Genomic DNA, 14,010 nt, shown 5'->3' on the forward strand with positions numbered 1-14,010 from the left:
GTCGGAATGCGCAACAAATCTATCGGGATCACTGTTCGGCTTTAAGTACATGCCACAGATGTAAACGGAGTTATGGATTAGCTTGACCTTCACAACAACCTGCTCAAGAGTTTCACTCACCGATAGATGAACCGACACACTTGTCAGAGAGCATTTAACTGCGATGAGAGTTCCTCCACCACGTTGGAGACTACTAGTCGAACTACTGCGATCGCATCGATAGATGTTGTAATTATCAGCAAGTTCGGTGTTTTGCACAACACTTCTGAACCAAGTTTCAGTAATAACTATAATGTCATAATCGCTGGATGCAGCGGCAAGGAAGAATTCGTTGGTTTTCGTGCGCATTCCACCAACGTTTTGATAATAAACTGTTAGTGTTACGGATCCTGCACCCGGTATCGGCGACGTTGATATTGGCAGCAGTATTGGCGAAGTGGTCGATGATTGCGCTCCAGTCAAATTAGAGATACAGTGACTGAGATGAGTAGGAATAGACATCGTGGTTCTAGAAGGTTTCATAGGCGAGGTTCATTCAGTAGAAGTCCTAGCACCGATAGGAGTAATCGGCGATATCGAGTTCAAAGCTGGTTAACTGGTGGTTTACCAAAGAAGATAGATTCACTACATGGCAGAAATTTGAAGGATAAATTAGGTTCAGGTTCGGAAATCCTAAAAGGGACAGAGGAATTAGAGGACAGATTGGAGAACTAAAACAAAAACGTGGAGAATCATTCATCGCTTACGTCACTGAAGTTGAAAAACTTAATCAGCGTCTGCAGCGACCATTCTAGTCTCGAACATTATTCGAACTCATATGGGAAAACATGCGTCCCCATTATCGTTCGAAACTTACCGTTATACATATTGAGATTAACCATAAAATCTATGCTAATGAACCTTATCTGTACAGAACAGGTCATAGTTCCAAGCCTGAAATTCATTACCTGCAAGCAGATAGAGAATCTGAGGGGGGTTATACCCAATAAGAGAACAATACTCCTTTTTTTCCAATATTCAGAATACGCAACGCAAATCTGGAAATAATCCTCAAAATCCAGCTCAAAAACTTTCACTGCCACAACAAAGTCGGACTAATCCGCCGCAGAAAATCCGTGGTAATCAAGCGTAAATAAGTTTTTGAAATGAATTTTTATTATTGTTATTGAGTCTGATAGTTTTTACGTGTCGTCTGTTTGAGTTGAATTCAATATTTGTAGCTTTTGACGTTTATTTCTTTTTAAGTAAAATAATGTTTAATCGTCTCATCAACCGTCTCAACAACAACCATCCAACACGCCCAGCATCAATGAATGACCCGCCTATCATCAACATCAATCAATCCTCAACACTTCCATCGCTCTACAGTCACCATAGCCGTAAAAAGCGAAGCTGTGCGGAGGTACGTTGGCCCTTTGTCCGGAGGGGAAGATCAACCCGGGAAGCGCGACATCCGTCAACGCAGCTCTCACGAGAAAATAGAAGGCCTTCCGTCCAGCCGCCACCCACTTCGCAACTATAGTTCGGCCATACCTGCAGCTAGGCGATTCTTCTGTCGCCGCCATCGTCAAGGACCGCTTCATCGCCATCGCCACGAACAGGTCCGACACCACCGTACCGAACCGATTCACCGCCATCGCGCCAGCGAAACCCAGCAAGTCGACGAAGAAGAAAACCTGCGCGAGTATGCGACTAGTGTGTAGACATGGCCATGATCTAGAAACGTTCCCGAGCAGTACAAGTCAGACAAAATTGGTTGCAACAACTTGATTGTGACTAAATTAGGTCACATCTGAGTTGCAGTAACGTATGTGAAACATATGTGCTGCTCGGGTTTTCCATTTCCGTACCAACCTCAAATATGTGTTCAACCCGAAACAAATAAATCCCACGAATTTTTGAGTAAGAAGATCGTTTAGAAGTTCCGTTTAAGTTTTTTAGTTGAAGTAATCGCTGAGAGATCATTCCGTTCGCTTTTCCGTTCCGTTCCGTTGTCTACTTTGATCATTCACGTTTCATAATTTCTGCCGAGATTTGTTAGCGGGTCTGAAGAGTTTGAGAGTTCGAGTAACGTAACTTGTGAGGTGGCCAATTTGGGGAAAACACTTGGCGCAAGCCATTATTTTAAGTTTCAGGCAGCGACCGTTCGAGTGACCCCTGAGGAGAGAAGTCGAGGATTAGTCGGGCAAAACAACTCGACCGGTCGTCTTCCGGATCCCGTAAGTGGCGCTTGAGCCACCGGTAAATAATAAACCTTGATTAGCAGCTTCAAGCATTAATTGTATCGAGCGCTGTGATGATTTTCAGGTAGGTGTTTATTTGATGATACCGTTTTGTATGTGAAAAGTAAGTGAAAAGACTCACTTCGGCTCAGTGGTGTTGCAACGAAGAGCGAATGTTTGAAATCTACATTTTTATTTTCTATAATCGGATCAATTAGAAGTAAAATAAATGGATAAAAATATTAAATATTGTGCGAGATAAATGGGAGACTTTTTTAAAATTATCAATAATTAACCTACGGCTTCCAAACAGTATAAATCATTAGTTTTCTGTGCAGTGAATCGGGTCCATAGGACCAAGTAGTGATTTACCCTATAGTGATTAGTCCGAAATCAATATATGTGGTAACGGATGAAACTGATGTTACTCTTTTACTTGCTTTAAAAAGCGTTACTTAATTTCTATTTTGTGTAAAATTTTGCATTATTTTTGAAAATTTTATATTTATTTATTGTTTATACCATGATTTCTTTATTAGAAATTTTATTTTGCTGTCACGGCGAATAGTTTGGCTTTTTCCTTGCTCTTGAGACTATCGAGATAGTTGTTACCGTGGTGATGAATTTCAAGATTCCTTCGACCGCTCTAGGAAACAGGACCTCGTTGTTCCTTCGCATTTTTATTCTTTAACAAATTTCGTGGACGAAGGTGAACTGGTTGAACTGAGGTCGGTACAACCATAAAGAAGATTCTTAGACAATCTTCCACTGTATCTTGCCAAAGGTATCGCTGAGAATGACTGTCAGATGCGGTGACTTTGATGTGGTGAAACATTTCTTTGCTGGTATGAACGCAATCGATATAGAACGGAGGGTAGCAGTACAAGAAGATCGGATCCTGAGAGAAAAAAAAACGTATTCAGGCTGCTGCGTCCCATATAAGTCAAAACCATCTTTGTACCCCTAGCCCCTTAAGTTATGTGTGTTATATCGTCACGTTTATGTGTTATATCGTCACTTGGTCAGTTTTCAACAAATCTGGAAGTGGAAATCTATCCAGTCTTTAGTACTTACTTGATATTTGATGGGCTACAGCTCTTCGATGGACCTACGCCGCATGGAGTATCCTTCTCCACTGGACTCGATCCTGGGCCAATCGCTTCCAGTCGCCCTGAACATTGAGCGCCCTCAGGTCCTCTTCAACTGCAAAAAGCCATCGTGTACCCGGCCTCTTCCGGGTTCTCTACTAAATATTATCTTTGCTTGACGTTCTTCCGGCATACGAACAACGTGACCAGCCCACCGTAGTCTTCCGTGTTGTATAAGCTTAATAATATCCAGCCCTTTATACACCTGGTACAATTCGTGATTCATGCGACGCCGCCAGATACCGTTCTCCTGTTTACCGCCGAGTATTATCCGCAGCACCTTACGCTCAAACACTCCGAGAGCTCTCCGATCAGCCTCCTTTAACGTCCATGTCTCATGGCCGTATAAAGCCACCGGAAGAATCAGAGTAGTATACAGCGCGAGTTTTGTTTTCGTTTGCAGACTACGGGACTTAAGCTGGTTACGAAGTCCGTAATAAGCCCTATTTGCAGCTGCAATACGCCTTTTCACCTCGCGGGAAACATCATTATCGCACGTCACTAATGTTCCAAGATACACAAATTATTCTACCACTTCAAATTTTTCACCATCCAGCACCATTTCGCTACCACCACCACTAATGAACCCTCGTTGATTGCCAGCTACCATGTACTTCGTTTTGCTGGTATTGATCGTGAGTCCAATCCTCGCTGTCTCCCTCTTAAAAGGCCACAAAAGCCACGGCACGGCGATCAATTCTGCTTTAATCCATCTAAGGTAACAAATGACGTCGATATTTCATCCGCAACCCTTACACTTGATTTCGATCCGTCCAACGTTATACGAATCAGCCGTATCAGTTTCGCCGGAAAACCATGTTCAAGCATAATTTGCCATAATTCATTCCGTTTCACTGAGTCGAATGCCGCCTTGAAGTCAATAAACAGATGATGTGTCTGCAAGTTGTACTCCCGGAATTTCTCAAGGATTTGTCTCAGGGTAAACATTTGATCCGTCATTGATCGGCCCTCACGAAAACCTGCTTGGTATTCCCTTACGAAGGACTCTTCAAGCGGTCTCAATCTGTTGAACAGAATACGGGACATAATTTTGTACGCCGAATTAAGGAGGGTTATTCCTCGATAATTGGCGCACTCCAATCTGTGCCCTTTCTTAAAGAGAGGGCAAATGAGGCCGTCCAACCAGCTAGCAAGCATTTCCTCGTCTTCCCATATTTTCGACATAATATGGTGCAGAACTTCATGAAGCTGCTCACTGCCATGTTTGAGAAGTTCAGCCGGGAGCTGGTCCTTCCCCGCAGCCTTATTGTTTTTCAGCTCTTTAACAGCTTTTTTAACCTCATCTAGTGTAGGTGACTCCACAGCTTGTCCATCGTCGCTAATATTTATTCTGTTCACCGATGCACCGTCACTTCCTCCATTCAACAAAGTCTCGAAGTGTTGCTTCCACCTGGCAGCCACTTCAGTTTTATCTGTCAGCAAATTCCCTTGTTGGTCGTTGCACATGACGGGAGATGGCGCTGTCTTTTTCCGCACGCCATTGACAGACTCATAAAACCTCCGCATATCGTTCTGCTCCATTTTTTCCTGCGCCTCACTAATAACTTGTTCTTCGTACTCTTTTTTCTTCCTGCGGTGGGTTCGTTTTTCGGCTGCTCTTGCTTCCTTGTACCGATCTCTATTCGATCGGGTACCCGACACCAACATCCGGCTTCTGGCAACGTTCTTCTCGTCTGTCACTCTCTGACACTCCACATCGAACCAATCCGTCCTGGGTCGCCTCTGTGCAGTGCCTACCACTTCTCGTGCTGTTGTGCTCACCGCTCCATGGATCGACTCCCATAGATCGTTGATGTTGTCGCTAACGTTGATTGCACTTATCCGTTCGTCGAGCTTCTGGCGGTACTCAGCCAATACTCCTTCCGCCGACAATCGCTGGATATTGTAACGCATCGTTCGCTGTGATCTTTCGTTCGACACAGTTGACAACCGTGATCGAATTTTACTGACAACGAGGTAGTGATCAGAGTCAATGTTTGGACCTCTGAATGTCCGCACATCGATAACATCCGTAAAATGGCGCCCATCCACCAGAACATAGTCTATCTGGTTGCAAGTTTCGCCATTTGGGTGTCTCCAGGTGTGCTTTCGGATGTTCTTCCGTGCAAAGTAGGTGCTACTGATGGCCATCCCTCTGGCAGCAGCAAAATTTACTAGCCGTAGGCCGTTGTCATTGGTAGCGGAGTGAAGGCTCTCCCTACCAATTATGGGACGGAAAATGTCCTCTCTACCGACCTGAGCGTTAGCGTCTCCGATAACAATTTTCACGTCATGCTTTGGGCACTCTCCATAGGCTTTATCAAGACATTCATAAAACGTGTCCTTCACGTCGTCGGATTTATCGTTTGTCGGTGCGTAAACGTTGATTAGGCTATAATTGAAGAATTTGCCCCGTATCCTCAACACACAGATTCGTTCGCTAATGGGTTTCCACAGCATCACTCGCTTCATCTGCTTGCCTAGTGATGGGCAACTCCATGCTCTGCTTTTTCTCCGCCGCTGTGATAGATGTTATACTTGAATGCAGTGTTGGTCGTGGGGTCCACGGCTCGGAATTCACGTTCTCCGGATCTATGCCATCGGACTTCTTGAATAGCAGCCACGTTCACTCCAACCTTCTGCAGTTCACGAGCCAGAAGGCTCACTCGTCCAGGTTCATTTAGGGTCCGGGTCGGTTGCCAAAAATAACGTTCTCTTTTTCTTCTATCTCCATTTTTCGTGGTATTTGAGAGGCTTCAGTAAGCTACCTTACCGGGGTCGCGTTACCTACATCGCGATGATGGGACTGCCACCTTAGGTATAGCTGACGCGATACAGCATTTCGTTAATCAGCCGCTGGGTACCAGGCAGAAGCTGTTTGAGCCGCACCTCCTGGTGAACAGACGCTCGTGGCGTACCTTCTCACTCTAGCTGATGTCAGAAGGACAACAGTGCCCAGGCTGCACTACCAGCTAAGTACACAACCCTTAGCTGGCGGTCTTTTGTCATCGGACGACCCGTGGAAGCGTGAGATAGGGTCTTGTGGGGATCAGAGCTCTGTTGGGCGCTCCTTCCCAGATGTTAACCCACCATTTTGCAGCCCATCCTTTAGCCTTTAGTATACACGTCAAATTACATTACACCACAAGGATATTCTGGTGCCTCATGGAGAAAAAAAAACCTTTTATCTGGCTAATCAACATGCATGACTAATCAACATTCTTATATGAACCTTGTGTGGAGACGCATGGTACATGTTATTGCAACTAGAGGGTTTTGTCTCGCCAAAACGTTAGATGTTTCAATGTGATGAAATTACACCATTTATTTTAAAAAATAAGTTAGATGTTTCATCCAAATGTGAAAAATCTCGGTTTTTCCTACTTTTCTATCCAATATTCTGACACTCTTTTTCACTTGACCTGCATAACTGTTGGCAGAGTTTTGTTAATTTTTCACCTGCTTTTCGATCATGTTTTCTGTTAGCATTTCCACAGTTATTAATTGGAAGCTTTGCTATGCCCGTCAATTGTAAAAATATGCCTCTTATGTCGCAAGCACAAGGTTTACTCTATGCCAGCATCGAATGCATCCTAGGCCGGACCGAAGATCGAACTCGCTATTTCCGTATTGGCAACCTTACATATTTGCTCCCAAAGCTAACTGGAGGCCTTCCATACCCTCATCTAATTGATATGAATTGAATTGTTCCACGTTTGGAATCCAACCTTTCATAGACTAATTTGAAGCAAGTTATATTCACTTCTCGTTCCGGGTAACTTTTTCCACTGTATTCTTCCGCAAACAAACTTTGCTTTTTGACAAATGCCTAGCACATTGCTCTTTATCTTTTGCATAATCGTTGACACCAACCAGGCAGCAGTTTGCACATAGCAAAGGTTGGACCTTTTATACATCCGATTATTATTCATGCAAACTCTTCGCTCCGCTAGTATCTACTCGTAGCTACCAAGAAGGCAGACAGCACCAACCAAACGCGTGCTGAGTGGGCTCCTCTCCGCTGCAAGAGTGTATCGTTATCATATCACTTTCCCGGCTGTTCCGCTTGCCGTCATCTGAATAGGTCTCGTTTTATGAATGCTAATAACTTCCATCACTCCTGCCGTGGGATGGTTTCGAAGTGGCTGGGAGTTTGTCATCGCTTTGGTATGATAATTTTACTACTCTAGGATGAGAACTCTAATACCTATTTATTGGGCCGTCATTCGAGCAGAGTCAATGCCAAAGGGTTTAAGAAGCTTTTATTCGTAATATCATGCGATTATTAGATTTTTTAACAACAAATGAAAACAATAAATGCTTTGAGGCTATTCTGATAATTAAACTTGAATGAAATGCATCTCTGAAGTTTCACAGCTTTAATATACAAAGCGTATTTCTGCTTCTATGTAAGTTTTAAGAGCTGACAACGACCCAAAACGATTACACGGTTCTTTTCCCGTCAGCCTTATTAAGTATTTATGTACAATCCGACACAAGGGCTGCGAAAAAAAACCCTTTTTACACCTCAACCAGACATTTTATTTTTTGTTACTCATCCCTCTCTTCTGTCGGAAAGATAGGAGAACCAGAATAAAAATTTGAAAAATGGGTCTAGTAACTTTAAATCATTTTCACGTGAGAAATATAATTTTGAGTATATGATTTCCTGCATAACAGTTAACTACTATTTTTATCTCTACTGTCTATTCATTGGCAACGATTTTAGTTCATCCTTTGATACAAGTGCCGAATCAACTGGTTGGCGCCCCACTGGGAACCGACGTAACACTCATCTGTAACGTTGAAGCATCCCCCAAGGCAATCAACTATTGGCAGCGCGAAATTGGTAAGTATAAAGTGGGTCCAAATATCTTGCGACTTAACGACTGACGTCGCTAACCGCACGACCACGAATTCCACGAAAAGTATGTAGTCTGGTACTGGCAGATCTGCTGACATTTTTTCAACTCGTCTCGCTTATTCAATTAGAATATAATACTTTTGCTCTTTTGGCCGCCTAGTAATGATATCAGCGTTGTAGTAATCAATTAGCCTTTTACTAAAGCCTACTCTAAACCTACAAAAAATGCAAACAAATTTCACAGGAATCCTTTAAATCAATTCCGAATCATAAATTTACTGAGCTGTGAAAGCTACGAACGATGTGTCCAAAACATGACTCAAAAGTCAGAATACCATCGCATCATTTCACTAATAGATCCACCATAAGAGCCATAATTAATTTTCCAATATTTTAACCAAGACTATTTTTTCGCCGCATGTGAATTAATAATAATTAATTCATAATTGAAAATTCATTTTCATTTTCGGTAGCACCCCCACCATTGTGCGCGGTAAGCGCATAAAATGGCCAGTAAACCAACTTCAAAATTGGCTATCAATTGTCTCGAATGAATTGTGTAGGGAGGGCTGCGTAGCCGTATAGGGGGGCCATTTCACTGTGGGTCAGGTGCGTGATATTGACACTGCGGTACACTATAAAGTATCGATAAATACTTTTCTGCCATTCCAGTTTCCCTGATTTACCTCAGGTAAAGAAGTGTTATCAATTGCATGATTTTTGACTTTCTCGTATACTAAGTAAACGTAATCATCACTAATCATAATCATCACTACAAAACCAAACTTTTGATAGAGGATAGTGTTATATACAAATCGTCTCAGCTCGACGAAATAAGGTTTTGTGTGTTTTGTGTGTATGTATGTATGTATGTATGTATGTATGTATGTGTGTGAATGTGCACAAAATTTTGTAAACACACTATTTGGAACTTGGCTTTGGCAAAGTTACTCGCAACAGCTTCCACTTTACGGGGAATCGTGTCCCATTATTTGCAATTGAAAATTGACCAGATCGGACCAAAGCATAAAATACTTTTATAACTTTTGATTTAGCGCAAAATAGGTTAAAAACTCTCCCCATTTTTTTGTATTTTTAGTATTTATATTTATAATGTCTCACTTCTTTAGGCCCCGTTTTGATTCACATTTCGAGTATAATTCACATCTTGGCTCGATTTTCATACAAAAACAGCAATATTATCTGGAAAAATACGATTTAATTTAATCTTCATTTGAACCACTTTGCATTGTTTCACCCAACGCCGTGAAAAAAAAAATCATCTGCTGGAAGGAGACCGTTTAAAAACAGGTGATGGTGGAAATTGTTCGCATTGTTTTATTTATCAATGCAGTTCGCGTTACTCTCGCTCCTGCTTCAATTATAATTATATATTCAGAGTTGTGTGTGGAAACACGTTAAATTGTTTGGTAATCATAATACTTTTGATGTATACCCGTTATGATATCAGAGCCGAACAAAACAAACAAGTGCTCGATATGATAAGCTGTTTTGTTTTAAAACAATTACAGGATTACGTAAAATAATCAGTTTTCATACGATATGATCTGGTGAACTATTCACCATTGTAATTGATTGTTTGAATACAATAAACCAATGCATTACAGAGTGATGTGTAAGTTGTCCCAGGGGAATAGGTCTGGAATTATAAAAGTGTTGAAATTTTCCCTGGATGCATCAGATTTATTCGGGAGTGAATCGTGTACAGGAAATTTCAATAAAATAATGAAGGGATACAAACTGTGCTCAATCCATCGAAGTCGGATTTCAAATCAAAGCTAATTTTTAACCAAAATAAACTTACCCAGGGATCACATTATTTTTATTGACTTTCTCTTTCGATTACTATGACAATGTGGTTAAGGTTTTACAGAACATTCCGGTGCAGTTCAATAAGCAACGATTATCATATGCAATAGGAACAATAAATATATGTTAATCTAATGTATCTGTAGGTATTTTGAAATTGGAATACTAAAGTGCAAGCTTTGTGTGATAAAGTATACAAAGATTTCCTTACCTTAGCTTTGACTGACTATGCATATCTTGGTTTGTTACTTCATGATTGAGCAGAGTCATGTTTCAACTGATCGGCTGATTGGGATTAGTCAATACTTCTCACTGTGCAATTTTCAGTGACTGAATAAATACAAAGATCAATAACGGCTCCGAACCCGAACACGTCCTCGCAATCAGCGAGGAACGTTAGTATGAGATTTTTCCCAATAACCGACCAATAAAGGTCGTGTTTACCTCTACAACTCCACAAAAAGGAACTTTTGTTTGTCACGGTTTCATTTTAGTCTTTCGCTGTTTTGTTTCAAAACAATTACATGATTACGTAAAATAATCAGTTTTCATAACGTATGATTTGGGGGCCCTGGGAACCTTCCAACGCACGAGATGGTCGGCCACAAAGCAAGCCCATGCTGAAGATGGCTGGGTTCGATTCCCAGTCCGGTCTACGAAATTTTCGGGATGAAAATTTTCTCGAATTCCCCAAGCATAGAAATATCACCGTGTTAGCCTCATAATATACAAAACGAATGCAAAATGGTAAGTTAAAAGCTGTGGAAGTGCTGAATGAACACTAAGCAGCGAGACGAAAATGTGCCAGTGGGGAATGTACTGCAAAGAAGAAGAAGAAGCCATTGTAATTAATTGTTTGAATAGAATAAGGTACACTGGGGGAAGTGGAAAAGGAAAAGTCGATAATTCATTTTTAAATTATTGTAAAACCAGTTTGTATGATCTAAATTAAAATTAATCATTATGGGGCATCAAAAACACTCAATTTCGTACCAGCTGTGTGGTAATTCACACCATTTTGGTCGTTTGAAATTTATGAAAATTGATTTGAAAATTAGGAGTTGTTTTCCACTTACCCTATTGAAATGGGGTAAGTGGATAAGCCAAGTTATCTTGACTTTCACTTATGATAGGTAGTGACAATTAATTAAAATCAAAACTTAATTGCTCTGAGTATCATTTCTTGAATAATTTCGTTGGAGTAACAGAATAGGTCTCAAGCAATTCATGTAATTGCTAGTGGAGGACTGATTTTGCCATCAGGCGTTTTCTTATTTATAGCAGGTCTAATCACCACTGAAAGCATCATGATAACAAAGAAGAAACATATTAAAACTAACAGCTGTTTAAATAAACCCTAAAAGGAAGTAAACATTTGCGTCGGCCAAACGACCCTTCCGGCCAAATGCCCTATTCAGCCAAATTACCCTTTCGGCTAACTGACCTATTCGCTCAAATGTCCTATTCGGACAAATGAACCTTTCGGCCAAACGACCCTTTCAGCAAAATGACCCTTTCGGCTAAATTACCCTTTCGGCCAAATGACCCTTTCGGCTAAATGACCCTTTCGGCCTAATGACCCGTTCGGCCAAATGAACCTTTCGGCTAAATGATTATTTCGGCCAAATGACCCTTTCAGTCAAATGACCCTTTCGGCTAAATGACCCATTCGGCACAAACGACCCAAATTACCCTTTCGGCCAAACGACCCTTTCGGCCAAACGACCCTTTCGGCCAAACGACCCTTTCGGCCAAACGACCCTTCCGGCCAAATGACTTTCGGCCAGATGGGTTTCGGCCTAGTGACAATCGGCCAAATGGCTTTTGGCCGAATGGGTTTCGGCCAAATGACCCTTCCCCTTGAGGAAGAAGTAGAAAGAAGGAAGAAGAAATAAAGAAGAAGGGAGGAATAATAATAAAGAAAGAAGAAGGAAGAAAGAAAAGGTAAGAAGAAGGAGGAAGAAGGAAGAAGAAAAGAAAAAAGGAAGAGGGCTTCGTGGCCGTGCAGTTAGCGACGTCAATCGTCTAGACGCATGTGCTGTGGAGTGTGGGTTCGATTCCCGCCTCAGTATGGAGAAAACTTTTCGTAAAGCGAAAAGCTCTCCACTGGTCCACTGGGTGTAGTGTAAATGTCCTGTCCGTTGTCTCATGCTAGATGTTAAGTGTTCAGTCTGTGCGACCTCTGGTCGAAGACGGTGATTCCGTCTTTTTTTTAGAAGAAAAAGGAAGAAGTAAGAAAAAAGAAGAAGAAGGGAGAAGGAAAACGAAAGAAGGAAGAAGGAACAAGAAAAAAGAAAAGAAAAGAAAGGAGGAAGGATGAAGAAAGAAAAAGAAGAAAGAAGGAAGAAGGACGAAGGAAGGAGGAAGAAGAAAGTAGGATGAAAGAAAAAGGAAAAAAGGAAGAAGGAAGAAATATGAAGGAAGAAAGAAGAAGAAAGAATAAAGAAGGAAGAAGCAAGAATGAAGAAGGAAGAAGGAAGAAAAAAGAAAAAGAAGGATGAGGGAAGGAGTAAGAAGGAAGTAGGAATAAGGAAGAAGGAAGAGTAATAAAGAGAAAGAAGAAAGAAGGAAAGAGAAAGAACAAAGGAAGAAGCAAGAAGGAAAAGAATGAAGCAAAAAGGAAGAAGGAAGGAAGAAGGAAGAAGGAAGAAGGAAGAAGAAAGAAGAAAGAAGGAAGACGAAAGAAGGAAGAAGGGAGAAGGAAGAATGAAAAATGAAGAAGGAAGAAAAAAGAAGAAAGAAGGAAGAAGTAAGAATGAAGAGGAAAGAAAGACGAAGGAAGAAGGAAGAAAAAAAGGAAGAAAAAAAAAGGAAAAAGGAGGAAAGTAGAAGGAAGAAAGAAGAAGGATGAAGAAAGAAGATAGAAGGTTTAAATAACGAAGAAGAAATAACAAAGAAGAAAGAAGGAGAAAGAAAGAAAGAATAATTGAGAAGGAAGAAGAAAAAAAGGAAGAAGCAAGAAGAAAGAAATAAGGATAAAGAAAGAAAAGGGAGAAGAAAATAGTAAGAAGCAAAAAGGAAAAAAAGAAGGAAGAAAGAGAAAGGAGAAAGAAGAAGGGAGGAGGAAAAAAAGAAGGATAAAGGAGAAAAGAAGAAGGGAGGGAAAAAAGCAGAGAAAAGGAAGAAGTAAAAAGGAAGAGGAGTAAGGAAGAGGAAGAAGCAAGAACAAAGAAAGGTGAAGAATGAAGGTAGAAAGAAGAATGAAGAAGAAAGAAGTAAGAAGATTGAATAAAGAAGGAAGAAAGGAAAAGGAACACGTAGGTCGTACTGGTAGTTTGGCCGAAGAAGTCATACGACCTGAATATGTCATTTAGACGCACAGGTCATTTGGCCGAACAAGTCAGTTGACTGAACAGGTCATTTGGTCGAATAGATCATTTAGCCGAATAGAACGAGCAACATACATGAACAAATTTGATCATATATGAGTTACTGTAACCAAAATTAACGTTAATTGTACTGTTAGGGAAGTAATTTGGCCGAATAGGTCATACGTTTGAACAAGTCATTTGGCCGAATATGTCGTTTGTCCAAATAGGTCATTAGACGTCTTCTAACTTCTCAATCATCATTTCTCACTTCTCACTGCAAAAAGTGAGAAATGAGAAGTAATAAATGATAAATGAAAATGGAGGCGTCTCTCTTCTTACTTCGACATTCCCACTTTCACAATGAGAAGTCAGAAATAAGTAGTGAGAAGTGAGAAATGAGAATCTCACTTCTCACTTCATACTACTTACTGTTCACAGTGGGAAGTAAGACATTATGAGTGAGAAGTGACACATATCACTTCTCACCTCTGTGCTGCTTAGGAGATAGCCTGTGCCCAAGCAATACTACTCGCTTCTCAACGAGGAACAACAACTGTGGTGTGCCTAACTAAAGGTTTGAATTATGTACAACGCGTCACATGTGGAACTCCTTTGTAACACAAAAAGTGCAACAG

The 14,010-nt window shown here is 41.1% G+C and overlaps 1 protein-coding gene across 1 annotated transcript in view; it reads left to right on the forward strand.

The window, feature by feature from the left end:
- Nucleotides 1–1,252: 1,252 nt before the first annotated feature.
- LOC134206741 (uncharacterized) overlaps nt 1,253–14,010 on the forward strand; it is a 45,487-nt gene continuing 32,729 nt past the window's right edge. The window contains exons 1-3 of the mRNA XM_062682469.1: nt 1,253–1,402; nt 1,540–1,684; nt 8,100–8,219. Coding sequence (XP_062538453.1) covers nt 1,253–1,402; nt 1,540–1,684; nt 8,100–8,219 — 415 coding nt within the window. The remainder of the gene's footprint in view (nt 1,403–1,539; nt 1,685–8,099; nt 8,220–14,010) is intronic.

The sequence above is a fragment of the Armigeres subalbatus genome, chromosome 1, assembly GCF_024139115.2.
Source record: "Armigeres subalbatus isolate Guangzhou_Male chromosome 1, GZ_Asu_2, whole genome shotgun sequence".
NCBI lineage: Eukaryota > Metazoa > Arthropoda > Insecta > Diptera > Culicidae > Armigeres > Armigeres subalbatus.